Genomic DNA, 26,877 nt, shown 5'->3' on the forward strand with positions numbered 1-26,877 from the left:
TTATATATATAAAAAGTGAGAACTTAATGATTTTTTTTCTTAAAAACAAAAATTTAATTGAGTAAAAAATAATATAAAGATCAAAATAAATTAAAAATTTAAATACAAGAATGACAATTCTTTTTAAAAAAGAATAAGAGTAAGTAAAATAAAAATGATGAAATGTTAAAGGTGGTGAAAGACACATGAATCTGAACAAAAACAATACATAAGGAACACAGAAGGAAAAACACCTTTCAAATAAAAAGTTTCAAGTTATTATAAAATATAGGTTTAACAAATACATGGATGAAAGAAGCATGAAGGGGAATTTCATGGAAAGAAACCACAATTGAAATCAAATTAAAGAAACTTCCAAGCTGAGATTGAATGAATTGTGGTTCCTTTCCATCCAATTATTAGGCATTTCCCGTTTCTTTCCACAGTGCAGAAATTCCCACACTCAAATTTTTTGGTAACCAAGTTAGCTTGGTACAATGATGAATCGCTAAATGTAGTCTCCACCATTCTATACCTTGCAAAGAATCTTCTCCAAACATCTATCTTTACATCTCTAACCTTTCTTTCTCCATCTTCCATAGCAACAATGTTCCGTATCCCTTCTGATAATATTCCCTCAATTCGCATTCTGCACTCATAATCTTGCTTCATGCAGGTGTAAATGCAGTCAAAATATGCTGCATAGAAGAAAAATGCTTCAATGAAGCGATTCACAAAGGAGGGTGAATTGTGCTTTGCTTCCAACTCAAGAACTATCATTATAGTTGGTCTGATTTTTGTCATCACCCGCATCAAGTGTTCCAAAGAGACAAAATCCGACACCATCGTCCTCAGCATATAAGGAGAATAAACAGCTACAGCTTCGTCATCTTCAATTCCAAATTGCTCAGCCTTGATCTCTGTGATGCTTCTGACGAAAACTATCTTATATAAAAAGGGCAAGTTCAAGGATTCAGCAAAACTCACTAACCTTTTCCCTGTTTCTTCCAGTCTGGTCTTACCTTGAAGTCCAATGGCAGTTATCTTCAGAAGCTCAACTTGCCTTTCATGCCTCTCAACCAGTGCTTGCATCAAAGCTGTGCATTGCACCCCACATCCAATATCAAGGTTTATGAGATGGATTCTGGTTTGAAATGCCACATGTTCCACAATTGCTTGCACCCCAGCAAACTGCATTACTTGATTGAAAGGAATTTTTTCATGGCACGTAACAGCCATGTTAGTATCCAATCTTAGCTTCTCAATCATTTCCCTTTCCTTGTTTTTTTCACACTTGTTCAATGTCACTTTTCCTCTCGTTTGTCTTTTGATTCTTTCGAGAAGTGCTTGAGAGAAATGAAAGACAACTCTCTGAACGGGGCTTCCACCACCACCTGAGGAGTTCCACAGCAAATGGGAAAGTAGCATGCTGGCACGTTCAAATTGCTGGCACCCTACCCTATCAACAGCTGCCAGAAGAAACTGAGCGAGCTCCACGCCTCTATTTTCTTCTTCCGATAAAACCTGAAGGCTCATTCCATAAGGGTGCACGGGGATGCAAATATCATGATGCCACTGTGTAGAGTGTTGAAGATACCTTGCTCCGGCCAATCTTATTAGTTCTTCAGTTGATAACTTCTGAGGACTAAAGCAAGTTTCAACACTACACCTGATGTTTTGCGTCCCTAGCTTATTGAACCTGCTTCCATAATTTCTCAGGAGCTCTAATGATGCTAGAGAAGATGGCAGCACTTGTTTATCCTTTTGTCCCTTAGTTTCTTGAAAAGAAGACTTCTTTGGTGGCTGAACAGATTCGAAGTTGAACTCCTCTGTCATCACGTGATCAAAATCGAAACTACGTTGCTGCTTTTGAGTTTGATCTACGTGAGTATCTATCCCTGTTAGTTGCTCCGTTGTTGAAGAGAAAGTGTGCTCCCTTTGGAGCACAACATCCTCTCCTTGTATTGAGCCATAACCGCCAAGGAATTCGTTGAATTTGAAAGGTGTGAAGGAAAAAGGACCGCTTCCCATGTTGCGTTAGCTGAAATCTTGGAGGGTATTAACAATTTAAACTCGAGAGAATGAGCTTATAAAGAAAAATATCGACAATGGTGTTTGCACAATCATTATTCATGGTCGGAAAGGAATATTTGTGAGGGGATATATAATATTTCTAGAAGAAATCAAATGCCGCCGTCATCCATGGTTGGTTTATCATTATTGAAACAAATGTTCGAATCAATACAAATTATGAGTAATACTTAAAAGTTTTAATCCGATAAGTGTTCCTAAGAAGTTCAGCCAGCGTGACCAAAGAGTTGAGGAAAACGATGGATGGCCTTTTTTAATTAGGGAGTGGCCATTTCCAAGAAAAGTCCCACAATACCAGACAGACTTTACCATGCACAAAAATACCAGAAATATGCTATAGATTGCTGATGGTATATCTCTAGATCCTTTGGCTAAGACTAAATTTGTCCTGCAGCAGGAACTGTGCTACATTATGAGATGTTTCCTAGGAATTTTTTGGTTATATTTATGGCCATATGTCTTTGTCTAGTCTGGTAGGATGCATATACGAAGGCTTTTAATTGTAAGACCATTTTGTTGAAACTAAAGAAAAAGAAGTACTTCTTCTTTTCAATTAATACTTTGTTTGCATTATAGGGAGTCAAAAAGATGAAAATGGAGAAAAAAATGATGGAAAGTTAGATTGTTTAGATTAAAAAAAGTGAAGAAACACCAAAGAAAAATTGTGAAAGTTTGAGTTACCCGTACAACAAATTCCTTCAACGCATGACCTACATTACACCATTCCTATATTATTCAAATTCTATGCTTGAGTTTCTACATGTCATTGCAGTGAATTCTAAGTCATGGAAAAGAGTTTACCAAACAACTAGAAAATAGGCTAGATGATGAGGAGGTAGATGTGTGTGCGCATAATTTAAGGATGAGAACAAAACTAACCCCACATGGTTTAAGAAAAATATAAGAAATTGTTGCAACCCAATCCGGTAATACCTTATGGAACATCTGATTCAGAAGATTTATTTTTAATGTATTTTAGAATACATATTTAGAGTATACTTTTGGATCCAAATATATATTTAAAAAATGTTTTTAAAATACATGCTAGATTGCGTGATTTGGAAGGTTTTTCTAAATTTAGAAATACACTCAAATGTATTCAAAAAATATATTTCAAAACATGCAAGAAGATATGTTCAAATATGAAAATACGATTTGAAATACACATGTCAAATATATTTTTTAAATGTATTTCAGAGTAACTTTTACCTTTCATAATTTTAAAATGAGGAATAATTTAAGGTTTATGGGATTTATAGGGGTGCAGAAAGAATAAAAGGAGGTGGAAGAAACAGCCAGAAAGAAAATGTCAAGATCCATGCACCAATTACTTCGAAATTAAGTTTAAACAAAATAGTTTTACACTAAAAGAGTCCTACTAATTAAGTTTAAATTAAATAGACTGAGGGTTATATCGAAAGAAAACACAGTCCCGTATCTAATATATTAAAGATTATATAAACGTAAAAGTAATTATATCTGTAAACACTCTTTCACTGTTATTACATTTTAACTCAATAAATGGCAATGTAATAGGTTAACCCACTAAAACCCCTCACCTGTGTCAGCTAACCTTGATTGTCTATAGAAATTTAGGATCTTTGCAAAATTTAAAATCAAGTTATAATGTAGTTTCATTCATTAGTTTTACTGTATCCTTTCAATAAATAACACGTTTAATGGATTTATTCTAACTAACATTATAGTTTATCTTAAATGAGATTTAAGAAAAATTCATAAAAAATAGTAATGATGGTATTCGTAAGTATTGGCAATATTATTATTTTGGTTAACGTATCTATTTTAAAAACAATATACGTTGACATTATATGTATGATTTACGTGTGACACTATTTTCTTTTATTATAACTTCTTTCAATATTTTAAAAATCAATAAAAAAACTATCAATATTAAAATATTCATAAAAACTTAAAATTGTTTGAGAAATAATACAATACTTTTAGTTCATTATAATCTTAAATTTAAAATTTTTAAGATTCAAATAAAACACCAAGCACGATTTTATTTCTTGAAAACCAAGCAAGTTGATGTACAATTATCAAAACTAAACGACTTTAATGATCAACTACTAATAATATGCCTTTAATCATTGATGCCTATAGCGAGTAATAATCCAAAGTTTTGCTAACATATCCAATACGATCGAGTTTGTACTTTGAAAACTCTTGGTACACCTATCTTTAAAAAATAAATAGGACGACATTCCTTTGGTGAAGTAAAGGTATATAGGATTAACACCATCACAACGAAATCACGACATTAGAGTTGGTCGTGGGAGATTAGCATCAAAAACCAATCTTATTAGACGGTTTGGAATGATTATTTCAGACGCGGTTCTAACAAAACAACTTATATATTATCTAAACGATAAAAAAAATATATCATATTGATTTGTCGCGGGTCATGCCAATAAATAGCCACATCAAATAATAAGCCATGTTAAAGAACTAATCATCGACATGTTGAGCAATAACACGTTTCCAATACAATATTAGTGGCGCGTTTGTTACAATTTTGCAAAAGCATACAATATTGTAATGTCTCTGACCAGAGAGAAGAGGAAAAAATTTGAGGTAAGAGATGGTGAATTTGAAAGTAAACAAAAAAAAAAACAAAAGCAAAAGGAGAATAGAGAAAATCGGTCAACTCTATCTACACCTTGTCGTCGTTCTGATTCGATTCCACCTCTATTGTTGTTGGCCTTCTTCTACAGAGAGAAACCATGAACATCCACATCATACCTTTCACAATCCTCACCATCCCAATGGTCACAACGAGATAATACAACCACCATCCAACAAAGTCACAAATTCCCACATCCATCAATTGCTCATTCTTCACTTGGGCCACAACCACCAGAGTCTCCACCTCCTCCCTCAACCTCCACCACCACAAGATGCCCAAGCCCGCAGCCAGGCCCACCCTCTCCACCCACCTCTCTTTCCGGGCCCCGGCGAATACAGTGTCATCCACGACGGGCCTCACCACCATCCGACACCATACATAGGTGGTCTCGTGCAGGCCCAGCAGAAAAATCATCCTGCTCAACAGGCTTCTCTCCGCACCGAAACCGGACACGTCATCATCGTACTCGTAAAGGCCAGCTGCAATGCTCCCCTCGATGCCCAAACCGACGCAGACTTGGAACGCGCATAGGAGAATCCAAGCTAGGGAGAGAGAAGAGGAGTTGGAGGGTGTCTGACTAAAGATTTTGTTTTTACCCATGAGCCCCTGGATGAGGGTCCCTACGCTGACAATGGAAACCAAAACGTAGAGAAGACATGGGTTGATGTGGAGGGCAAGGTGGAAAAGATAGGGAAAGTCTTGTGTTGAATACTGGAACAAAGTTAGGGTCTGAAGGTAATATTGGGCACCGGAGAGAGTGGCCAAGAGAAGAAAAGACAGAGGTAGAAGGAGGCTGAGGATGACGACGGTGAGGAGGTAGAAAACCTCTCTTAGGTTGAACCACTCTTTCATTTGTTTCCAAGCTCCAATCATCATGAATCACTCCAACCAACACCCCTCTTAGCTCTTTATTTTCAGCCCACGGGAAGTTCAACGTTAAGCTCCCTCTGTTTGTGACTTAACAACCATTTTCTCCACCTCAAGTTTAAAAGTGGTTGCCACGTCCATTGCTATTGCTTACTTCACATTTTATATATATAGGACATGCTCTTCATTTCCTCACTATCTTTTCATATTTATTTTCGTTTGGCCTAATTAAATATACGTATCAACGTGATTTATAACAAATTCCTTGTTTAGTTATTTATCCTCTCCCGTGGGTTTGGTACAAATGAAAATACTGCTTTGAATAATGGTATTGTGTTTAGCTGCATGTTTGACGGATGATGGAGCCACTTTGAATTTTCGAGGACTCCTCTTCCTCCTTATGATCAAGCATTAGTTACTAATTTCACTCACTCAGATTTACAACTAGAATAATTAGTATATGTGTAGTTATTTGATGTGCATTTGCATGATAAATCGTATGCTGTGTGGTATCTTGTTGTGTTGAGTTTATCTGAAAATGATGGGTGTCGCCATGTTGAACTATACCTGAAGTTACTACCTTAAAATATCATCAATTGTGAACCACATTCTATAACTTTTGGCTTGAATTAGATATAATTGCAGTTGAAGTTATTAAGTGAAGAGGAAGTAGGAATTGTATCTCATATAGATATTTAGTTGAAAGTAGGATCTAAATCTATTCTTAGAGTTTAGGCCGTCCGGTAAAGTGCAATATTGTGTAAGAGTGTTAAAATCAATTTTACTCCTTTCTTCTTCTTCTTTATATTTTACCAAACATTTTTTTAAAAAAAAATATAAGTCAAATTAGTCATGAGAATCTAATAGTTATAAGGAATGAGCTCACCCACCCGTACTTTTAAAATACGCAATTTGACAAATAAAATAAAAATGTGTACCAAACTTGATTGATTGTGAAAGTCAAAACAAGAGATACAAATCAAAATTACAATTTGACAAATCTAGATAGATGGATATAACTCGTTCAGACCACTGTCAAACTGAATTGGTGAATTTCTAAAATCAAACTAATTAACTAGTTAATATAGTTTGATCGATTCATCAATGCTGCTGAAGGGTTATAATATTGGTCCCTGTTTTGGTACGTTGAAAAGGGCTTTGTCTCTACTATAATCATTATCCGTATCGCTGTCCACAGAGTTTAAAATTTATATGGAAAGGCACAATGACTAAGAAGATCCGTATGGATTATATATTTTCCTCTTTTTCTCATAGCTGCTTTGACATCTTCTGGAAATGAACGTTTAAAAAGTAAGTTAGATTAAATATCTGTGAATAGCGAAATAAACAACAAATAAACCACCAATAACTGCAATCTTAATTCTGGTGAAACTCTAATTCCGCAAGACTCCAAATTAGAAAAAAAAAATTATGTAAAGTGATATTTGCTGAAACTTTGTTATCACAAACCCTTTGCAGATTTAAACATATATAGGGTATTTGAAATATAATTATAACAACTCCAACGTGGGAACAGGTTTTTTAGTTTGGGAAGGGTTGACACGGACGCAAAACTCAAGAAAGTATTGTTGTTCATGCTTAGAAAAAAAAAAGTATTATTATTTATAAAATATAAAAGAAAATGAGATAAGGGTTATGGAAGTGTTAGGTGGGGATGACGTGGGCCCCAGTAGGCAAGGAACATCCTCTGTCGTGTTCTGAAGTGAACAGGATTCAATGGTATGAGACCCAACATCCCTGTAATGCCAGATAAATAAAAGTCATAAGTGGGTTTATAACCCAGTTCAATCTCCCTGTATCATAGCACTAAACAAAAAACATAAAATAGATAATCTAGTACTAAAAAATAATGGTATACATAGATTGATAAAGTAGACGATAAGCGATTATCTAAATTAATCTACATCATACATATTTCTTAGCATATGTTTCTCAACCCTAATTAGTTTTCTCTCGATTATTTTTAATTTTTTATCTATTTTTTCTGTAGTTTTTTCTTTATCTGTTTCTTTATAGTTTTATGTTATATCCATTTTTATTATCTCATTTTTTTTATATGTTCACTTTGTTCATAATAATCAATGTATGTAGTCAATATTATATATAATGTTTTTCTTTTTAGATATTCTCACATTAATAATTAGATTCTTTATTTATCTTGGTAACTCTCATCTTTAAGAAATAACTCTATTATTTCTTATAGCATCATTTGTGAATATCATGCCCTAAATACCATCGTCTTCAATAGCTCACCTGTTTCCTTGACGATGTAGTATTATGTTTCAACATTAAGTTTTAATCGATTTGCTCTTTTCGAGATCTTAGTTCTAAGTTCGACATTTTTAATATAAATTTGAGGACAACTATAATCAGTTTTTGTTTTTTCAATGATATTCAGTTTCCTGTTTATTTGTTTTTTTTTATAATTTTTCTGTTTATTTGTTTATTCTGTTATATTATCTCATTTTGTATGTATTCATCCAGTTCACAATAATCGATATACCAAGTAAGCATTATCATGTTTCCCTTTTAAGATTTCTTCCCTTCTTTCTTCAAAATATTTTCGCATATTTATGCTTATTTTGTTAATGGTTTTTCTGAATGATTTATAAGACAATCACAAATTTAGAGTCAAGTATTACATTATATTAGTATAAAATACATTGCTTTTTAATTTTTACAAAATAGTGAATTGTTTAGAAAAAAAAATTAGTATCCTAAATTTAAAATAATTATATATTCATATGAACAATTCGAAAAAGATGAATAAAACTTGAAAATCCACATACCTAATGTTACGTGGAGTGCAGATGTAATTTGGAAGTGATGAAAGTTGACGATGATAAGTGTCTGTCAGCAGTAGGTCACTTTTTTCAGAATGTTGCTGACTGGTTACCAAGAAGCAGAGGTGGTAACTGAAAAATCCTTCATGTTTACATGCGTTTTTAAAAACAACTCCTATGATATCAGTGTGTACGCACGTCTTTTTTTTCTTTTTAATTGAATAATATAATAATTATTATTATTATATTTAAATAAACAAGTTATATATATATATATATATATATATATATATATATATATATATATATATATATATATAATTGTTATAGTGATATACAATAAATAGATGTGCTTCAGAAAAGTTTAGAACTAGTTCAACCTTTATTCATCTTGATTGTCTTGTTATAACATTTCTGGTTGATAATTGTCCAGCTTGAGTTTCATGTGACAGTTGATCATTATTATTAAAAATTAAAGAATAATTGTTATACACAATTATTTATTTGAATCATGATGTTTTTGATAAACTATGTTGGTAAGATAAAGTAGAAAACAATATATCTTTGTCTAATAACAAAATTTATTATTTATGAATTCTTTACAATACAACTCTCATAATAACAACACCTAAATCACATTGTGAAACTAATCCTACAACAAAATTAAAGCAACATGAAGTTTAGATTTCAAATTTTAAATAGAAACATATATAGAGAGCTTAAAAGACTAAAATATATTAACATACGGAATCAGAAAAAAATAAAGTCAAATAAACAATGTTCTCAGCATGCATATGACACTAACTAAAATGAACAATAAGAATAATTTTAATCCAGGGAAACAAATACTCAACTCAATATATATAATCTTAAATTATTACCTCTTTATTCAAAGGAACTTGCACCTGATATTCTTTTTAACATAAAAAAAAAGTCACAAATGTCATGATACAAAACAAAAACCACAATCATAGAAGTAAAAAGGCAACTTAAAAACATATCTCTTTACCACTTGTTCAACTAAATTCAATCTTATAACTCTTTTTAGGAACACATCTCAAACAAAGTTATCACATAATATAAATACACAAAATAGATTTATGCACATATTACAAAAGGCAAAAGCCCAATATATATACTTATTTTCTTGAATTCAAAATTGGAAAAGCTTATGTGAATCCCAAAATTAAAACATGTACGTCAGGTAGCACATAAAAAATCGTATAGTAGAACCAACATACGAGTGGGATGAATGTCTTCCTGAAAATATCTTTGGAATTAGGCTAGTGCGTTCCGAAAAGCAAAATCCAGTTTGATGGGTGAGATGCAGGAATAAATTTGATGGGTGCAGAAAGAAACATCATATTTAATGTTATTTCCATGAGAGTTTGGGCTTGAGTACTCATCCAAACCCAACCATTATAATTTTGGGTCCATTTTCAAGCCTAAAATGTAAATTGAAAAATCTTAAGGTCTGTTTGGCGTCATTATCTTCTGTGTTCGTCTTCAAAGAAAACAAGAAAGTATCGGAAGAACGTTTAGTTGATAATATTTTTTATAGAAAGGAACAAAATACATATTAGTTGATGACCTTCAAATATTAAATCGTATTACTGTTTCCGCTGTTTCCAAAGAATCCAAAGGAGCAGATCTTTATTTTTATCATCTAAATTTAAAAGTTATTACTTTTGAGCTCTTTTTTTGAACAAAAATGGCAATTTTTAATTGAGAGGTGTAGCATATCGTTTCATTATTTAACGAAGCACGAAGCATGTCAGTATCAGATAATCACAGACGAAAGGGTGAAGGAAAAATTACATTCAGGATTCATTAATTAAAGAACCATCTGTGAGTATAAAATCTAAAGCAATAAATAGAAGTATGAATTTGACCTCATTTTGGTACAGGTACACAGATATCAACATCCGTTAAAAAGTTCAGTTGAACTCAGTAACCAAAAACATCTTACAGTTTAACCCTACCTCGGTAACTAAAGTGCAACAATGTGGTGCTCAAACACTGGCCCGATCTTTACCCTCTGCTGCAGCCTCTAATGGCTGGAGAGCTTTGAGAGGATTCATAATCACACCATCAATCAGTCCATAATCCTTGGCTTCTTTTGCACTCATAAAAAAGTCACGGTCTGTATCCTGGTTAATCTTCTCCAAACTTTGGCCGGTGTGATAGGAGAGATATCCATTCAGATTTGCCTTGTGATGCAGCATTTCATTAGCCTGAGAATTTTCAATCATAATCAGTTATGTCCATCAAGATATTGTAGGAAATTAGGAATATATGATGTGTACAAAATAGTAACAAATATGTAAGTTCTACACTTTCCTTTTGTAGTGTCATACACAGTATCACTTATTGCAACGGTGCTCACACTCACAACTAGTGGAACAGTTTGATTCAATACAATCTAAAAAAATGCTGGATAATTCCAAATATATAATAGTAGGAAATGGGATATAAATAGCAGGTTAGTAGTATAGGAAAGAAATCATAGTATGTATGAATGGAGAAATTACTAAGCATATTTGTATACTTAAATTTAGGCTATTAGGAAACTCACTACGATATTAGGCATTCATCTTGATTTAAATTAATTCATTAAAGAGTTTAAGTACTATCCTAATATTTTAGTTTTCTATGATAGAAAATGTATATAAACTATTAGAAGTAAATCTGACATTTGTTCAATAAAAATTAAAAGGAGGAAAATGAGGTTTGTACCTGAATATCTATGTCAGTTTGGCCTCCTTGAGCACCACCAAGCGGTTGATGAATCATAATCCTTGAATTTGGCAAACTGTATCTCTTTCCTTCAGAGGTTTTGTAGAAAGGGATTTAAAGTTAGAAAGAAGCATTTTTTCACTTTTGGAGGAGTAGAGATGACACATTCATCAAGAGAAGGATACAATGATTTCATACAATGATTTCAAGTTACAAGAATTATTACCAATGGTCCCAGCGCTAAGCAGAAAAGCTCCCATACTGCACATGAAAAGGTTTATATAAGTAAGAATGGGAACTAAATTTTCTTCAACAAGAAATGATAAATAACTGTAGTATATAATTGACTATCATTCACTTTTCATTCTCAAACTGTAAATATTGATGTGATTTTTAATTCTTGGGAGTGTTAAGAATATTTTTTCAGAGGCAAAAAGCCTAAAGACTTTCAATTCAACAGTTAATATTTATCTTCAACAGCACTACCAGTCCCATTTCACTATATGAAAGTAAGAGGGAAAATCACAGCTCCACCCCCTTTACTTTCGCAAAGGTATCGGGAACTAATATCATACTGGAAGATTGGATAAAACGGCTATAATATAACCAACCACATAGCAACTACCAATGGAGTAGATTTTTTCAAATGAAATGCAGCAGCCTTTAAATGCACACCATGATAGGGAAACTATTTGTTCTCAACATTGACAAATGACTAATCCTGAAGCCGGTGGAAACTCATTTGAAATATATCATTCCAAGATACAAGGCTGCACTAAACCAAAGAGTAAATGAGCAGATTGATATGCCTTATTTTATTTTTATTAATTGGCCTTACCAGGGTAGATATACAAGTCAATAGTGATAGGGAAAAGACAAATTGGAAAAAGGATCAAGGGGTCAACCATCCAAATTAAAGAAACACAGATAAAATTGTAATCTCGTGTTTTTAACAACGTAAATTTACATGATACAGTGTGGCAGCCAAATATCTAATATAATTAACAATTAATCATCTTAATTCTCCATGTGTTTTCAGCATAAATAAATAAATCAGTCTGTTCTGCCAGCAGCATGCACCAAGAACAAATTGGGATAAAACTTTTAACTTTCTACTAGCGGTGGTAACCAGTAACCTGTCAGCATTAGGGTAATATTGTCCGGAGAAAGAACAAAATGTTACCTAGCCGCTAATCCAACACAGACAGTAGACACATCAGGTCGAATGTGCCTCATTGTATCAAATATTGCCATACCTGAGGAAAGAAATAACAAAGGAAGCATTTAACATTTGAAATACACTAATATTCTTTTTGAAACCATGTGTAGATTGAATATAATAAAAACAATGCAATATAGAAGTTAACTCAAATAATTACCAGCTGTAACCGACCCTCCTGGAGAATTTACATACATGACAATATCCTGTTCAACATAATGAGAAAATTGGTAGTTGACTAAGTACGTGCACAACAAGATTGAGTTTATTACACAACAAAAATTACCAAAATACAAATTCAAGATAACAATAACAGCTGAATGAAGAAATACCAAACTATAATCATTTAACATCAGCTCAAAAATTCAACAGAAAACTTTTATATGGAGAAAGATTAAGAAGATACACCATGAGTTTTCAATGTCAAAGAACAAACCTTGTTAGGATCAACAGCATCTAGGTACAGGAGCTGAGCAACTATGATATTTGCCATATCGTCATCAACAGCTCCACCACAACGAATTATTCTCTAAATACCAAAACACATTATTAATACTAGCCAGATTAAACAGAAGCTGAATACTCGACCTCAAGTAACAAGAGTAAAAATTGCCTACATATTGGAAAAGCTGACTTATAACACTTTGGAAACGCTCCTGCACCATAGGAGGTGGCCCTTGTCCTTGTGCATAGGTGGGGAAATAAGGGGAAGATGGGACTTTCAAATCCCTCCTTCAAGAACACTATCCGAGTCAATAAATGAGGCCTAAAAGCTAAAACATAAAACTAATAACAGAACTAAATCTACCTTATGGACCAAATATCCTGACGTGAACTGCTCTCAGGTGTCCAAAATTGATCACCATACACTGCCTTCACAGCAGAATTTTTATTAATCTTTCTACCTTCCACCGATTTCCTTAGTTTCCTGCAAACCGCAGCAAGACTTCATCCCCTTAATAGACATAAATATATCCAGCATAACAGAGAATACTATAGTCTCTTCCATGATAAATTGCCAATCTTTTTAAAAAGGGAAATTTAAGCACAGATAAAAGGTAGATAATAAAAATTCAAGCTTTAGCTATTAAAATTTTAAAAACCCTTCACAGCAGACCCACCCTAGATTAATCATTTTAAAACTCAGACAATTCAAATTCTATAATGATATTTTATCAAACCATTTTTCAGTTCGAAACACAACCCAAAAGTGACCCAAAATCTCACTTTCACCCTTACCCATCAGCATAAAAATTTAGGGTCGTCTTCCACAAATCGGGTGTCCATAATTCTCTAAAATAAGCAAGCAATAAAATGTAACAAATCGAAAAACCACAAACTCGCATATTAGTCATCAAAATGCAAACTTTACGGCAATTGAGTGTTTAAAAACCACCGCAGTACATGGGGTGCCATAAACAAATTGATAAAGAAAAAAAAATACCTGGAGAGGGTGGGGAAAGAAAGGTTGTGCGGAAGAGAAGAAGAAGAAGAGGGAGTGGAGGAAAGAAGAAGAGGGTTGAATCTGAGAGAGGAAGAGGGAGTGAAAAGGGACGTGTGAGCCATTGTTAATGGGTGGAGGAGAAGGAAGGTGCAATGGTATGAGAGTGTTTGTTTAATAAGAAGAAGAAGAAGAAAGAATAGGGATAGCGGAGTTGAGTGTTGGGGCAAAACTTGTCGACAGTGAACTCAACCCAGCGTTTGTTAGTGTTGAAGGAAAGCCTCCCTGTATCTGATAATCAGGTCAAAAATAAATAAAAGAATAAATAATAGATAATATTGTCATACATAAATATCTTATTCTATTTCGCAAGGTAATTTAGTAGGAAATAAACTACTAATTTAAATTATGTAATATAAAACAAGTTATTTGAATAAAATATTATGACTGAATTTTTTAAAATATTTACTGACTTTTACAGTTTAGTTCGATAAGTTGAGATCTATACAAATTTTCAACCAAATTCACCTATTAAATTTTACGCATAATTTTAATTTTTTTAATATATTTTACTATGTTTGCTTGATCTTGAATTATTTTTCTACAATTTTAATCCTTTGATTTTTAATTATATAATTTTTTTTGTTTCCTGGATATTTTTATGTAAATTTAATTCTTTATTTTTAGTTAGTGGTAATTTGTTTCATTTTTAGTTTTAAAAATATATTAAATCACTACTAAATTACATTTTCATAATATGATCATATTTTTGTTATTATTTCAATAAAAGTCATTAGAGTAATGCTTTTTGTCCATTTTCATTAATTCATGTCTAAATAAACATAAAAATTATAGATGGATGATTAATAATTAAGAAATTAAATTTGCCTACAAATTAAGAAAGAAAAGTTTATGAATGATTAGAATTGTCTTTATTTTCATAATATGTTTGGAGTGTATGATATTTTTTTTATTTGATTTGTCCGTGTGTCGGGTTTGAATTTTTTCACTTCGCTAATAAGTTAGTCGAGTTGGGTTGACTCACTAAGTGACCAATCTGTGGTGAGTTGGGTTACCCATTGGGTCAGGTTCGAATTGTTTCAGCTCGCTAATAAGTGAGCCGGGTTGGATTGGCTCACTAAGTAACCAATCCGTGGTGAGCCGAGTCGGGTCGAGCTGTGTTACCTGTTTTGATAGCTCTTGGTGATTGAGAATATGAAGAAAGAAATAATAAATATTTTTAAGTTTATAATTAAGTTTTGAATATAATCAATCTAAAAAATGATTTATAGGTTTAGAAAGTTAATATATCTATAAAAATATAAATAGTACAATTTGTCAAAATACAAAGGATAAAGCATGTACAAAAATAGAGTTGTCTTTCTAAAAATATAAAGGATATGCAGAAATATGTAAAGTAGACGGGTTAAAATTACAAATTAATGTATCAATAGACTGTCTAATGTATATTGTTAAACTCGTCTAATTAGTACATTGACTAACTCGTTTAAAATGTGATGTTAGATTTAGGGCTGAGCAAAAATAACTGATCTGTACTATACTATAGTTAACTATACAATATTATACTTAAAAAAACTGATCCACTTTTACTAAAAGTTCTGGTTTAGTTTTAAAAACTGAACTTATAACAGTTTCGGTTTAGTTAACTGTAAGAACTGTATCTACTCTTTTCTATTCTCTAGTTCCCGTTCAATTGCTCCGTCTTGTTAAAAAAACGTTATTTAATAATAAAATATTAATAAAAGAAACGTTCAAATAAAAAATTAATAATGAATTTTTTAAGCCAAATTTTTTTATCACAAATTTTTATATTTTTTCATCAATAAATATATATTACTTTTTAAATAATATTATTTTAAGTCATAAAAGTAAAATATATTTTTTTAAATTTAATTTTATTAAATGATTAAGTAATATAAATCATAAAAAAAAAGACTATATAAAAAAGATAATACGTTAAATATATTATATTCTTTAACATATTATTAAATATGTAAAAATATGTTAAAAAAACTTTTAATGATATTAAAATGTGTGTAAACGCACACACTAAAATAACTATTTATTTTAAAAATCAACTTACTTTAAAATAAATATCAATATTATTATTTTTAAATGATATTTTACATACTAAAACTAAAATATATTTTTTAACGTTAAATTTTATTAAATGAATATATAATGAAATATCATAAAAAAATAGTAATGTAGCAAAAATAATTAATATTGTAAAAATATCAAATGACAAAAAAATTAACAAACGTTTATTAAGAGTAATTTTTCTAGTATCAGATCTTTTATTATATTATAATAATTAATAAATATTAGTTTAATTTTTACATAATAAAATATAAATAATAAATAATTGATTAATAAACAATTTTACGAGGGAATAAAATAAATATAAATAAAAAATTATTTTAAAATAAAATAAGTAGCTAAAAAAAATAAATTATATACACATATAAAACAAAAAAATATAAATAAAAAATTAAAAAAATAAATATAAAAGTAAAATAATATTCATGACAAAATAAATATAAGTAAAAAAATAAAATAAAATATAATAAATAAATAAATAATAAAATAATTTCCATACACATATAATAATAAAAGAAATATAAATAAAATAGAAAATAATAATATCAAATAATTAAAAAGTTAATTTGTAAGACACTGAATAAAATAAAATAAATATTAAAATAAATTTCAATTAAAAAAAACATGTATTGATATACTATTAAGTTTAAAAACTAGTACAATTCAGTTTAAAAACTAGTACAATTGAGTTTAAAATTAGTATAATTCAGTTTAAAATTAGTATAGTTAGTAGTTCACTTTAGTTTATATTGTAGTTTAGTACAATTTAGTATAGTTCAGTTCAGTCTAATTTGATCAAACAAAAAACAGTTAGTTCAGTTTGTCTGAACTGTTTTACAGCTTAGTTCAGTTTATACAAATTAGTTTTTAGTTAACTACAGATTTTAGACTTGTCTAATTTATATATGAACACACTTAACTAATGTGTATTATTAGACTTGTCTAATCAATATATAAACAAATTTGTCTAATATATACGATAAAACTCATGTATTCAGAAAATGGATAGAGTCGTATAATGTGTATATTTCTAGACTTATCTGAAGTTTTTTTTTTGCTATATAATGTTTTGTTATAATTGTCTAGTCAATATTTCTTTAATATATATTTTTGAATTTAACTAATAGTAATATAAATACATTAATAATATATTTTAAAAGAATTGGTTTGTTAGTTTTACCTTTTGTTTTGGTTTTACTAAAGTCCTGAACTCTACATTTTCAAGTTAAAAATAGTAAAAAGTTCATTAAAAAATATAAAACAAAATTTATAATATTAAGAAGTGTGATTTTTTTATTACAAATATATATTTTAAACCTTTCAAATAAACTATTAAATACATTATCTTAACTTATTTTGTTATAAATATAATTATTTATCAATTTCTATACACATATAATTCATGCTAGTTTTTTAATAAATAATATCAGTTTAATTTTTACAAACTAAAAATACGAAAAATATTAAACAATTTATATTACAAATTGTAAAAAATAAAAAAATTTAACTTTATTAAATGATCAAATAATTACAAATTATAAAAAGATAATATTAAGAATAAAAAATGAATTAATATTTTTAATATATGTTACTAATAATAAATACATTGAAAATACATTATAAAAAAATTAATAATAGTTACTGTGTGTCTAATGGCACACATTAATTTTCTATTTATTTTAAAAATCATCTAATTTTTAAAATAAATTTTAGAGATGCATATCTTTAATTAAATTGATTAATAAAATAATTCAAACTTATATATTAAATAATATTATTTATGAAATAAAAGTAAAGTATATAAAATAATGAAGTAATTAAAAATTATATTAAGTGATGAAGTAGCTATATAAAAAAATTAATAGTTAAATATAAGTAATAGGTAAAAACATATAAAAGAAAGTACAGGGATAAGAAGTAACTTTTCTAGGATTTTTTTATATATTATAATATATATAATATTATTGCAAAAACCAATATATAAGAATGATAATTTGATAATATTTGAGTCTTGGGTGTATGTTAATTAAATGTATATACTGAAATTAGTTTAGGGAGAAAAGAGATAATTATATGTAGCGCGTTGAAGGAAATAAAAGTTATTGTAAAGGATTTTATTGATATGTTATCCAAAACCGGCAAACATACATGTAGGCAACCTTGGTCGAACTCGATTTCGATCAGATTCATACAAATAACCCGTAAATATATATATATATATATATATATATATATATATATATATATATATATATATATATATATAACCATTAAGCCCTCAAACGCTCAAGAATGCATGCATGCATGTGTCATTCCTTGTCCGTGATTACACCTTGTGAGTGTTAACGATGGTGTCCAGGACGGTGACGCAATTGCCACTCAACTCGAAGAGCGTGGTGGCTTCCTGGCGGAAGGGCATTTCGACGCCGGGAGACTCGGTGTAAGCGTCGTCGCAGCTGGATTTGTAGGAAATCACGGCGCTCATTTTGTGATAAGCATCCGCCACGTTCATCTGAGCCACCAGATTCAGAGACTCCTTTATGCTGTCCAACATGTCATCGTACTGAGACTTGCAGATGTTGAGCGCGTCCAAAGCGTTCTTGGCGGTGGTGGGATCTTCCAGCTGCTTGGAGATGGAAGCAGCGATCTCGCTGGCCTTCTGGAGGGTGGCGTTGATCTCGCTCTCCAGTGCTTTGACGGGGTCGAAGGAACCAGATAGGAAGGGGGCGATGGTATCGACACATAGGGATGGGTTATCGGTGCCGCTGCAGAATTGTGTAAGCTCAGGGGGGACAGGTGCGGCTAGAAGTTGACGGGCGGAGACGGCGGTGGATAGGAGGAGGCAAGAGAGTGCTCCGATGAGGAGAAGGGTTTTGTTGAATCTGAAGTGATCCATTGTCTCTCCTCCTTGATAGAAACGCGTCTTCTTCTTAGAGTAGAGAAGAGAAGCGTTTTGGAGGAGAGACAAAGGATCAAATCGAGTTGCATTTTGTTCCAGGTATGGACGGCCTTTTATACCTAACTTTGCCTTCTTCTCAACCACAACTTCATCGACAGAAAACCACCGGCTGACCCGGTAAAACTCACCTAAACGCGCTCTCCACCTTATGATTTTCGTATGGACCCTAAATTAAGGGCTGGAATAGTTATAATAGTAACATTAATTCAGCTTCGTTATAATAATAATGAGAATATTATAATGTCCATATTAAACTCAAGAAATGTTTATATTGACCTTGTTTCAGTGTGTGCAAGTAATGGAAATTATTACAATATTATGCTATTATTTATATTTGACACAGGGTGAAAATAATGAAAAAAAAGCCACGTTGAGGGTCGATTATTTACATTTTTGTAGTATATAAAAGGGGTGAGTCGATAAAAATTTAATTACGAAATTATAGAATTGAAGAAATTTTGTTCAAAACTTCAAAGACCTACTTAATAATATAAACTAGAACAAGATCGTTGGAGGCCACATTGATGTACTATTGAGAAAGAATAGGAGGCGTATTAATTATTTATCCTTCACATTTCGATAGGTTAGGAAAAAAATTCGACTTATAAAGTAAAATAGTCCTAACTAGAGTGAACTTTTGTATTTATAAAAAAGAAATAAAGTAGACGATTAGTGAGAGATAGTGTTAAATGGGAAAAAAATTTGAATGTCAAATATCATTGTCCAATTGGTTATGTGCAAAGATGGAAATACCTCGGATGAGAGAATATGTATATGAGTTAAAGTTACACATGGGATAAAAATGATAAAAGTAAATATTATATAACAAAAAATCTTGAGATTTTAAATTAAAAGTAAAAATGATAATTTAGTGAAGTAAAATATATCAATATCACACATATATAATATTTCTCTAATAAGCTCCTATGAAAAAATAAAAATAAACTCATCATTGATATCTCTTTTGAGTATTAAGAAAATAACATAAAGACATTATTTATATAACCAAATTATGCGTACATGCATGTTATTAATATTAGATTATTAATTGATTATGTAGTTTAACATATATTATGCGCATGTTATTAATATTAGATTATTAATTGATTATGTAATTTAACATATAGATTATGCCTCCATCAATAATAAATTATGATTTGTTTTAAACTTGCTCATTCTACTTTTTAAATTATCAAATTATATTTTGAAATTGAGATTTAATACATTTGAAATATGGATAAAAAATATGAAATACAATTTAAAATATGTTTTATATTTGCAAATTTAACGTCCAGTTCTCATTTTTTTTTCTATTTGCAATTCTTTTATTATACTTTTAAGTTTTTTGAACGGTGTATGTATGTATAATTAACTTTTAAGTAATTTCTTAATATTATTTTTTAATTTTACAAAATAGTTATTTCATAATTAATCACCTTATATTACTTATTTATATATTTTTAAATCTTAATTAGGGTGACATAACTCAATTAAAAGATATAAAATTTTGAGTATTCAATGCACCAAAAATTTAATAACTCACATGAAAATAGACACATTTATGAGAGACTTGAAAATTAATTAAGCCTTTTTTTTAATACTTAAGTAGTATTTTAGTTTCAATAGTTAGGAGATTTATTCAATCCGATCCCTTAAAAAATAAGAATTATCATCAATTCAACGCTCAATATTTAAAAGGTTCGATGTGATGACATGTCACTCTAAAATGTCTTCTCCCTCTCCAATCGTCTTTTCTCTAGTGACACAACGTCACTCAAGCTCCCTTCCGCCGATGTAGTGTCACACATGAGCAACAACACTGTCACGCATGCTGCCAACACCCCTGTAGTAGAGCTCCATCTCCCTGTCGTGCCTGAAGGAGAATAGCGTTCCCCATAATACCCTGGCCCAGTCTCTCCTCCAGACTCCTAGCCACTCCGATGAACATAATAGGAGAAAAGAATAGTGTTTGGAGAACTTGATCCAATTAATTCGCACTAGGACACTCCGAGCAATGACAAATTTCCTTAAAAGCTCGAAAAGATGAGGCCAGAGTCATTCTCTGTCTTCTTATTCTCAACAAAAGGTAACAATTTGATTGATATTTGATGATTCTAACTCAAACTATGTCACAGGCGTTGAAGCGGAAGGAGGTGGGGAGATTATGGCGATTAAGGCTGGGAGAAGAATTGTGATCACCTTCTAAAACAATATTAACACTAATTTAAGCTTCATGGGATCGATACTACGCCATCTTTTTTACCCTCGTTGAGTATGATTATCACAGTGAAGCTATGCGGATATATATATTTATAATTAAAAAGGCTTTTGATGCCAATCTGTAAAAACAAACTAGATTACACATATATACAAAATTCATCCACACGTGAAAACACTGTCTCGTAGGGGAGGAAAGGATGGCAGTTTACCCAGGAGGATGGTAAAAGCGACCACGGAAGAATCCTCTCCAATCAGCAACAACACCCGGAAATCTCCATTCACTCCTCAAAAATCATGGTGTGAAAACCTTGGGGTACACATTCTTGGTTAGCTTGTTCTTCCAAGCATTTTCATCGTCCTTCGTGAAGATCTTCCGAGAAAACAGCCGTCCTTGAAATGTTGTCATGGTCAAAGGCACTTAGACCAGAGTACGGACCCGAAGAAAACATTGAAGATGTCCCATCCGACTCATACGTGGTAGAAGACTGTCTCATGTTGGGCCGTGTAATGGATGAGGCTAACACAGGATCATGACTTTCTGTGATCCGCTGCACCATTTTAAGTGACTGTACCACTTCACCCATTGTAGGTCGCTGGCTTGCTTCGGGAGCAACACAGGCTGCAGCAATAGTGCAAACACGTACAAAATCTTCTTTTGGATACCTTCCCCCAAGCCTTGGATCAGCAAGTTCTTCCAACCGATCCTTGTCTCTAAGAATAGGTCTTGCCTGAAAGGGATAACCACGTAATTATTGTATAATCAACATAAAACTCCAAATGAAAATTTTGAACTCAACAAGGGAATGCCAAGGTATGAATCTAACCCAAGTAACAAGGTTCTCTTGTCCAGTTGGCTGTGACATATCCACTGGTTTCCTTCCGGTCAACAGTTCCAGCAAGACAACCCCATAACTATAAACGTCGCTTTTAACAAGAAGATGTCCAGTCATAGCATACTCAGGAGCTACATACCTACATAAAAGTTTGATTTCATCTTAAAACTAAATTAAATGAAAATGATTAGTATAATACAAGAAAGAATAGACTGAGACTAACCCAAATGTGCCCATGACTCGAGTAGATAAATAATTGGCCCTGCCTTCAGGTGCCTGTTTAGCTAGACCAAAATCTGCAACTTTTGCATGAAAGTTGTTCTCAAGTAATATGTTGGATGCCTTGAAATCTCTGTGTATAACACAGGGCTGTGAATCTTCGTGCAGGTATGCAAGTCCTCTTGCAGCATCAAGGGCAATCTTCATTCTAGTGTCCCAATCCAAAGGGCAATTTATTCCCAGGGGACCTAGGACAAGTCGGCCAATTTCAATTAAGCATAATATATAGTTTCAGAAACAACACCATTGTAGAAAACATGTACAAGACTACAAAGACGATACGAGAAGTTGTATTACCATGAAGCCAGGCCTCTAAACTTCCATTCGGAACAAGCTCATAGCAAAGTAGATTTTGTGATGCCTCACGATTACTATAGTATCCCACTAGTTTTACAAGGTTACGATGATGCAGCCGACTAAGCATCTCAACCTCAACCAAAAATTCTTTGTCACCCTGTTGCCCTCCACTAGTAAGCCTCTTAATTGCAACAGCAGTTCCATCATTCAAGACACCTTTAAAAACTCTACCAAAACCTCCTTCTCCGAGTACGCTTGCTAATTCAAAATTATTGGTAGCTTCTTTCAGTTCTTCATAAGCAATAAAGCGTGTACTGGTTGGATGGGGAAGAGACCCAACAGCTGGCACTGTGCTTTCAGTCCTTGGCTTTTCTGTAAAAAAGAGAGCAAACTTAGTAGCAAACCTAGAAGACAAAAGACTAACACGAAAATAATGAACAGATAAGAGTGCCATAAGTTCCTGTATTTTCTCTTCAGTCTGAGTTCATCAATGCACATCTGATTTCTCCAGAAATACTAAGTATATAAGTTGAATCACAAGCATTTCTACCTTTTAATATCTGAAAAAGTAAACTCATGTTGGGTTGAAATCCTAAATTTAAGTATCTCAATAAGGTAAAATGTGGCCTTCGCTATTTTCCTCCAAACAGACTTATAACTATGTGAAAAATTGGCAACCTTCACTGCTCCAACAGCATAGATATTCTTGCTTCAGTTGAAAAAATTATAAACTATATTAATTTTCACAATCAATGATCACAATTTACAATATACACAGCCATATTGAATTCCAATGAATATTTTGTCGTGCAACTAATAAACCACTCTGAAAATACTCATAATGAACACTTGCAATTAATAAGCTCAGGGAACTTCTTCTGTCCTTATTTCTGCGTCATGAGAAAAATTTTGTTTGAGGGAACCCAGGTTGCCCTCTTCTAGTTGATATACTTATTGCCTTTACAACATCCAAATATAAAAAGGACACCAAGCATAATCAGTACCGGCTTTTAACTTTAATATGCTGTTATAGGAATGAAAAGAAGAAAAATAACACGTTAGAAATAGAAATATTTACCAGTTTCCATGGCAGGTGTTTTTGTTTTTGGCCTCATCGTACATAAGCAAAGTGTAAGTACACATACAATGGAAATGAAGAGTACGCCAGTCACAATTCCAAGAATAAGAGGCAAGTTTGAATGCTTTCCCCTGGAAGAAGTACTCGATAATGTGGTTGGAGGTGCTCTCCTGTGAGGAGCTCTCTTAGGTGATGTAGCAATTGTAGGAGCTGCATTAGAACCCAAATATATGTTATCATATTATATTATACATATAATGCACTGATTTCATTATTAACACATCCTTGAAGGCCCCCACGAAGAGGCGGTTGTTTGAAGTTCCTCTTCCAAAGGAGTAAATTCAGAAACCACAAAAAATCTGGTATCACAATAGACTAGTTGAGTGCATCCTCTAGAGCTATGAGAGACCAGAGAAAGAACATTGGACAATTTACTACAAAATTACTTATAACTCATTGAAATTATACAAATATGTGGCAACAAGCCAACGAGAAAGACTAACACATGCATTGAAGTGTAGTAGTTGTGGAATCACAGATGCAAACTCTGGGATTTGGGTTTGGTTCAACTCAATTTTGGTTTTATCTATAGTCAATAGGGATCTCTTAGAGCGCACTACCTAGGATTGTACATCTAAAGCATCAATATTAAAAGACTTTGTTTATAGTGGGAAAGCCAAAGGGACAATTAGTTGTATTGTATCTATAGTTAATAGGGATCGTAGCATACCCTCCTCATGCATAGGATTAGACATCTAAAGCATGGATATTCTTTTATACTAGGAAAGCCAAAGAGGCAACAAGTATTTTGGACAGTTGAGGGTTGGCCGATACAAAATCTATGATAAGTCATCTTAAATTTTGGCTAGGTCTAACTCCACCCCCAAAACTAATTTATGAGGTGAAGATAGTCCAAATCTTAGAAACCCTAAGTCATATATATCTATAATTGATATGGGATCCTAACACAAACCACAAGCAAGCAGAGCTAAACAGTTCGATGTTATGACTTAGAAGCAATATACAAGGAACTATCTTAATTAACATTTCACAAATTTGGATAACACTTTCATAAGTATCAAAGTTACATGATTTATATTTATTGGTACATGTAGGAGAGCTAATATCTACTAGAGATATAACCAAATTTTTGTATATAAAAGGATGGAGACCGTACTTTGTAAACTAATTTTGTGAGGCATATAGTTAAACTTAAAGTTCAATTTCTAAGATAATATTAGAGTCTATCCTAACAAAATTTGTTAGGTCCGTGTCACTTGTTATCAATGTATTATTCCTTAGAGCATCAAAATATCTCTCTTCTTTCCTTACCACTTAGCAAAAACATTAAAAAAAGGATGTGAAATTAAAACAGTTAAATGGAAGTAGTCAAGACAGTAAGATTTACATATTTTAAAAAGTTCCAAATAAACATTATATGTGGCTGTTTTTATACAACAATGTTTCACTGTGTTAGTTCCAATTATCAACAACAGTAAAGTATAATGATTTGTAATGACATGTTCAATGATTTTAGATACCTTGAGAAGGAGGTGGAGCTTTAAACCAGGTTATATTGAGGACACTGTAGTTGCCCACATATCTGCTGTCTAGTTGAACCTTATGCAATGAGAGCGACGAATTTATTTTAGCGGCTTCACTGGCGGAGAAACTGATCCCTTTATTTGGAGTGATATCCATCGATATATTCAATGTCGACAAGCTCAGTAGGTAAAATTTAATAATTTCAATTTGGGTAGTGTTCAGCTCAAGTTGGGTGGCCAAATCATCGAGAAAAACAACATTCCAGTCAGGGTTTAGAGAGACATTCAAAAGAAGCAAGTCTAGCTTTATGGGATAAGCACATTGGCAAATCTCACTGCCTCGTTTCCACACCATGTCATGTCTGCAACAATCTGTTCGTGTTTTATAATAAAATTAATCGAGCAATTACAAGTTTAAAAAACACAATCCAACTAACAGACAGTGGCACTAAAAAACGAATTTCAAGTGAACTCCCATTTAGCCCCTAAATTTGTGAGAGCAGTCAGAAGAATCAGAAAATAATCAATTTAAAAATATTTGAAACAAAAATTCTCATCATTTTAGTCTCTGGAATATACAACTCACTATCATTAGTTTCTAAATTTTATAACTTGCGATAATTATAGCTCCTAACAGAGATTCCGTGACAGCACTTTCCAAGTTCAGGACTAAAATGAGGGTTAACTTAACTCCATTAGAAAACAATTTTGCTCGAATTACCGGAAACAAAAGGGGACAGTGGTGGTTGAGCGAGAGCAGGAATTGCATCGGCAATGGGATGCACAGGGGCAATATTCTTAAACGCAGAACCCGGAGGTTCTAATTGTACTCTTCCTTTGGTGAAATTGGCACGTGATGGGATTGGTGCAGGCAAATGCTTCAACCCAAAAGCATTTGCCAGTAGTGGCAGATCACCATCAACCACAGGTGGAAGAGCAGCTGGAGATAAAGAAGGTGTTTGCTGTTGCAGGGTTCTACCACATTCACCATACTCAACCACAAACCACACCGTGCAAGATAACAACCCAAGCAACAATTTAAACCCACCTGCATTATTTGCCAAATGTCAAACAGACCCAACCTAACAAAAAAAAAAAAATCAAGCTTGGTCTGCACACGAAAACCTATCATTACCGATTGAAGAGGTGGAACCGGCGACCAGCGACATCGGCGATGCCGGGAACGGTTCAGATCAGATCTACGGGGTTGCGATAAAATCAACGGTGGAAATTGAGCTGGGGGAGTGAAGTGGGACTCCGAGTGAAGAAGGTGTGCATGACTGAGCTGAATCGGAGGTGTCACTGTTACCGGTTACTCACGGTTACTTGCCGGTGGCCTGACGGAGAAGGTTTGGGTTTGGGGGAAAAAATGGGTGTGGGTGAACGACGGTGTTATTTTTTGTGGATTTTGGTGTGGAAGGGGTTAATTAATTGTTTTGGGTCCCCCAAAGGTGGTGGCCACCGTTGACGGAAAAAGAATGACATTAACGGTAAACTAACGGTAAGAAGTTATAAGGACAGGTAGCTCTCTTGAAACACTACATAAGTGCAGTGATAAGACGCCTCGTCACGTCTCTTCTATATCTTTCCACGCTGAGGAGGTTTTTTTTTCGCAGAAATATTATTAAAAAAAGTTTTAAGAATATTGGTAAGTTTATTCTCTGAGTATTAGTTGACAATTCCTTCTTCTTTTTTAACTAATTCAAAAAACATTTTTTTGTTTTTCAACATTTACAAAATATGAAATTTGATAAACTACGCC

The 26,877-nt window shown here is 32.3% G+C and overlaps 5 protein-coding genes across 5 annotated transcripts; all 5 read right to left on the bottom strand.

Moving 5' to 3' along the window:
* Nucleotides 1-342: 342 nt before the first annotated feature.
* Nucleotides 343-1,815, bottom strand: LOC124839021 (scarecrow-like protein 23). Its single transcript, XM_047315109.2, has one exon. The coding sequence runs from the start codon at nucleotides 1,813-1,815 to the stop codon at nucleotides 343-345; it is 1,473 nt and encodes a 490-aa protein (XP_047171065.2).
* Nucleotides 1,816-4,531: 2,716 nt separating this feature from the next.
* Nucleotides 4,532-5,828, bottom strand: LOC124839896 (uncharacterized). Its single transcript, XM_047316190.2, has one exon. It carries the CDS (start codon nucleotides 5,591-5,593, stop codon nucleotides 4,745-4,747), a length of 849 nt encoding a protein of 282 aa, XP_047172146.2. The 5' UTR covers nucleotides 5,594-5,828; the 3' UTR covers nucleotides 4,532-4,744.
* Nucleotides 5,829-10,191: 4,363 nt separating this feature from the next.
* Nucleotides 10,192-14,066, bottom strand: CLPP5 (nuclear encoded CLP protease 5). Its single transcript, XM_088097041.1, has 9 exons — nucleotides 13,788-14,066; nucleotides 13,152-13,271; nucleotides 12,961-13,075; nucleotides 12,780-12,872; nucleotides 12,504-12,549; nucleotides 12,308-12,380; nucleotides 11,351-11,385; nucleotides 11,125-11,213; nucleotides 10,192-10,622 (listed from the first exon to the last, which is right to left on the bottom strand). Exons 1-9 carry the CDS (start codon nucleotides 13,907-13,909, stop codon nucleotides 10,401-10,403), a joined length of 915 nt encoding a protein of 304 aa, XP_087953167.1. The 5' UTR covers nucleotides 13,910-14,066; the 3' UTR covers nucleotides 10,192-10,400.
* Nucleotides 14,067-18,231: 4,165 nt separating this feature from the next.
* On the bottom strand, nucleotides 18,232-18,801 carry LOC124833907 (Plant invertase/pectin methylesterase inhibitor superfamily protein). Its single transcript, XM_047308477.2, has one exon. It carries the CDS (start codon nucleotides 18,799-18,801, stop codon nucleotides 18,232-18,234), a length of 570 nt encoding a protein of 189 aa, XP_047164433.1.
* Nucleotides 18,802-21,157: 2,356 nt separating this feature from the next.
* Nucleotides 21,158-26,626, bottom strand: LOC124833906 (uncharacterized). The gene is made up of 8 exons (XM_047308476.2): nucleotides 26,251-26,626; nucleotides 25,837-26,163; nucleotides 25,113-25,487; nucleotides 23,572-23,781; nucleotides 22,494-22,865; nucleotides 22,141-22,384; nucleotides 21,909-22,056; nucleotides 21,158-21,812 (listed from the first exon to the last, which is right to left on the bottom strand). The coding sequence occupies exons 1-8, from the start codon at nucleotides 26,282-26,284 to the stop codon at nucleotides 21,435-21,437; spliced, it is 2,088 nt and encodes a 695-aa protein (XP_047164432.1). The 5' UTR covers nucleotides 26,285-26,626; the 3' UTR covers nucleotides 21,158-21,434.
* Nucleotides 26,627-26,877: the final 251 nt, after the last annotated feature.

The sequence above is a fragment of the Vigna umbellata genome, chromosome 8, assembly GCF_029865625.1.
Source record: "Vigna umbellata cultivar VRB3 chromosome 8, Vumbellata_1.0, whole genome shotgun sequence".
Classification (NCBI taxonomy): Eukaryota; Viridiplantae; Streptophyta; class Magnoliopsida; order Fabales; family Fabaceae; genus Vigna; species Vigna umbellata.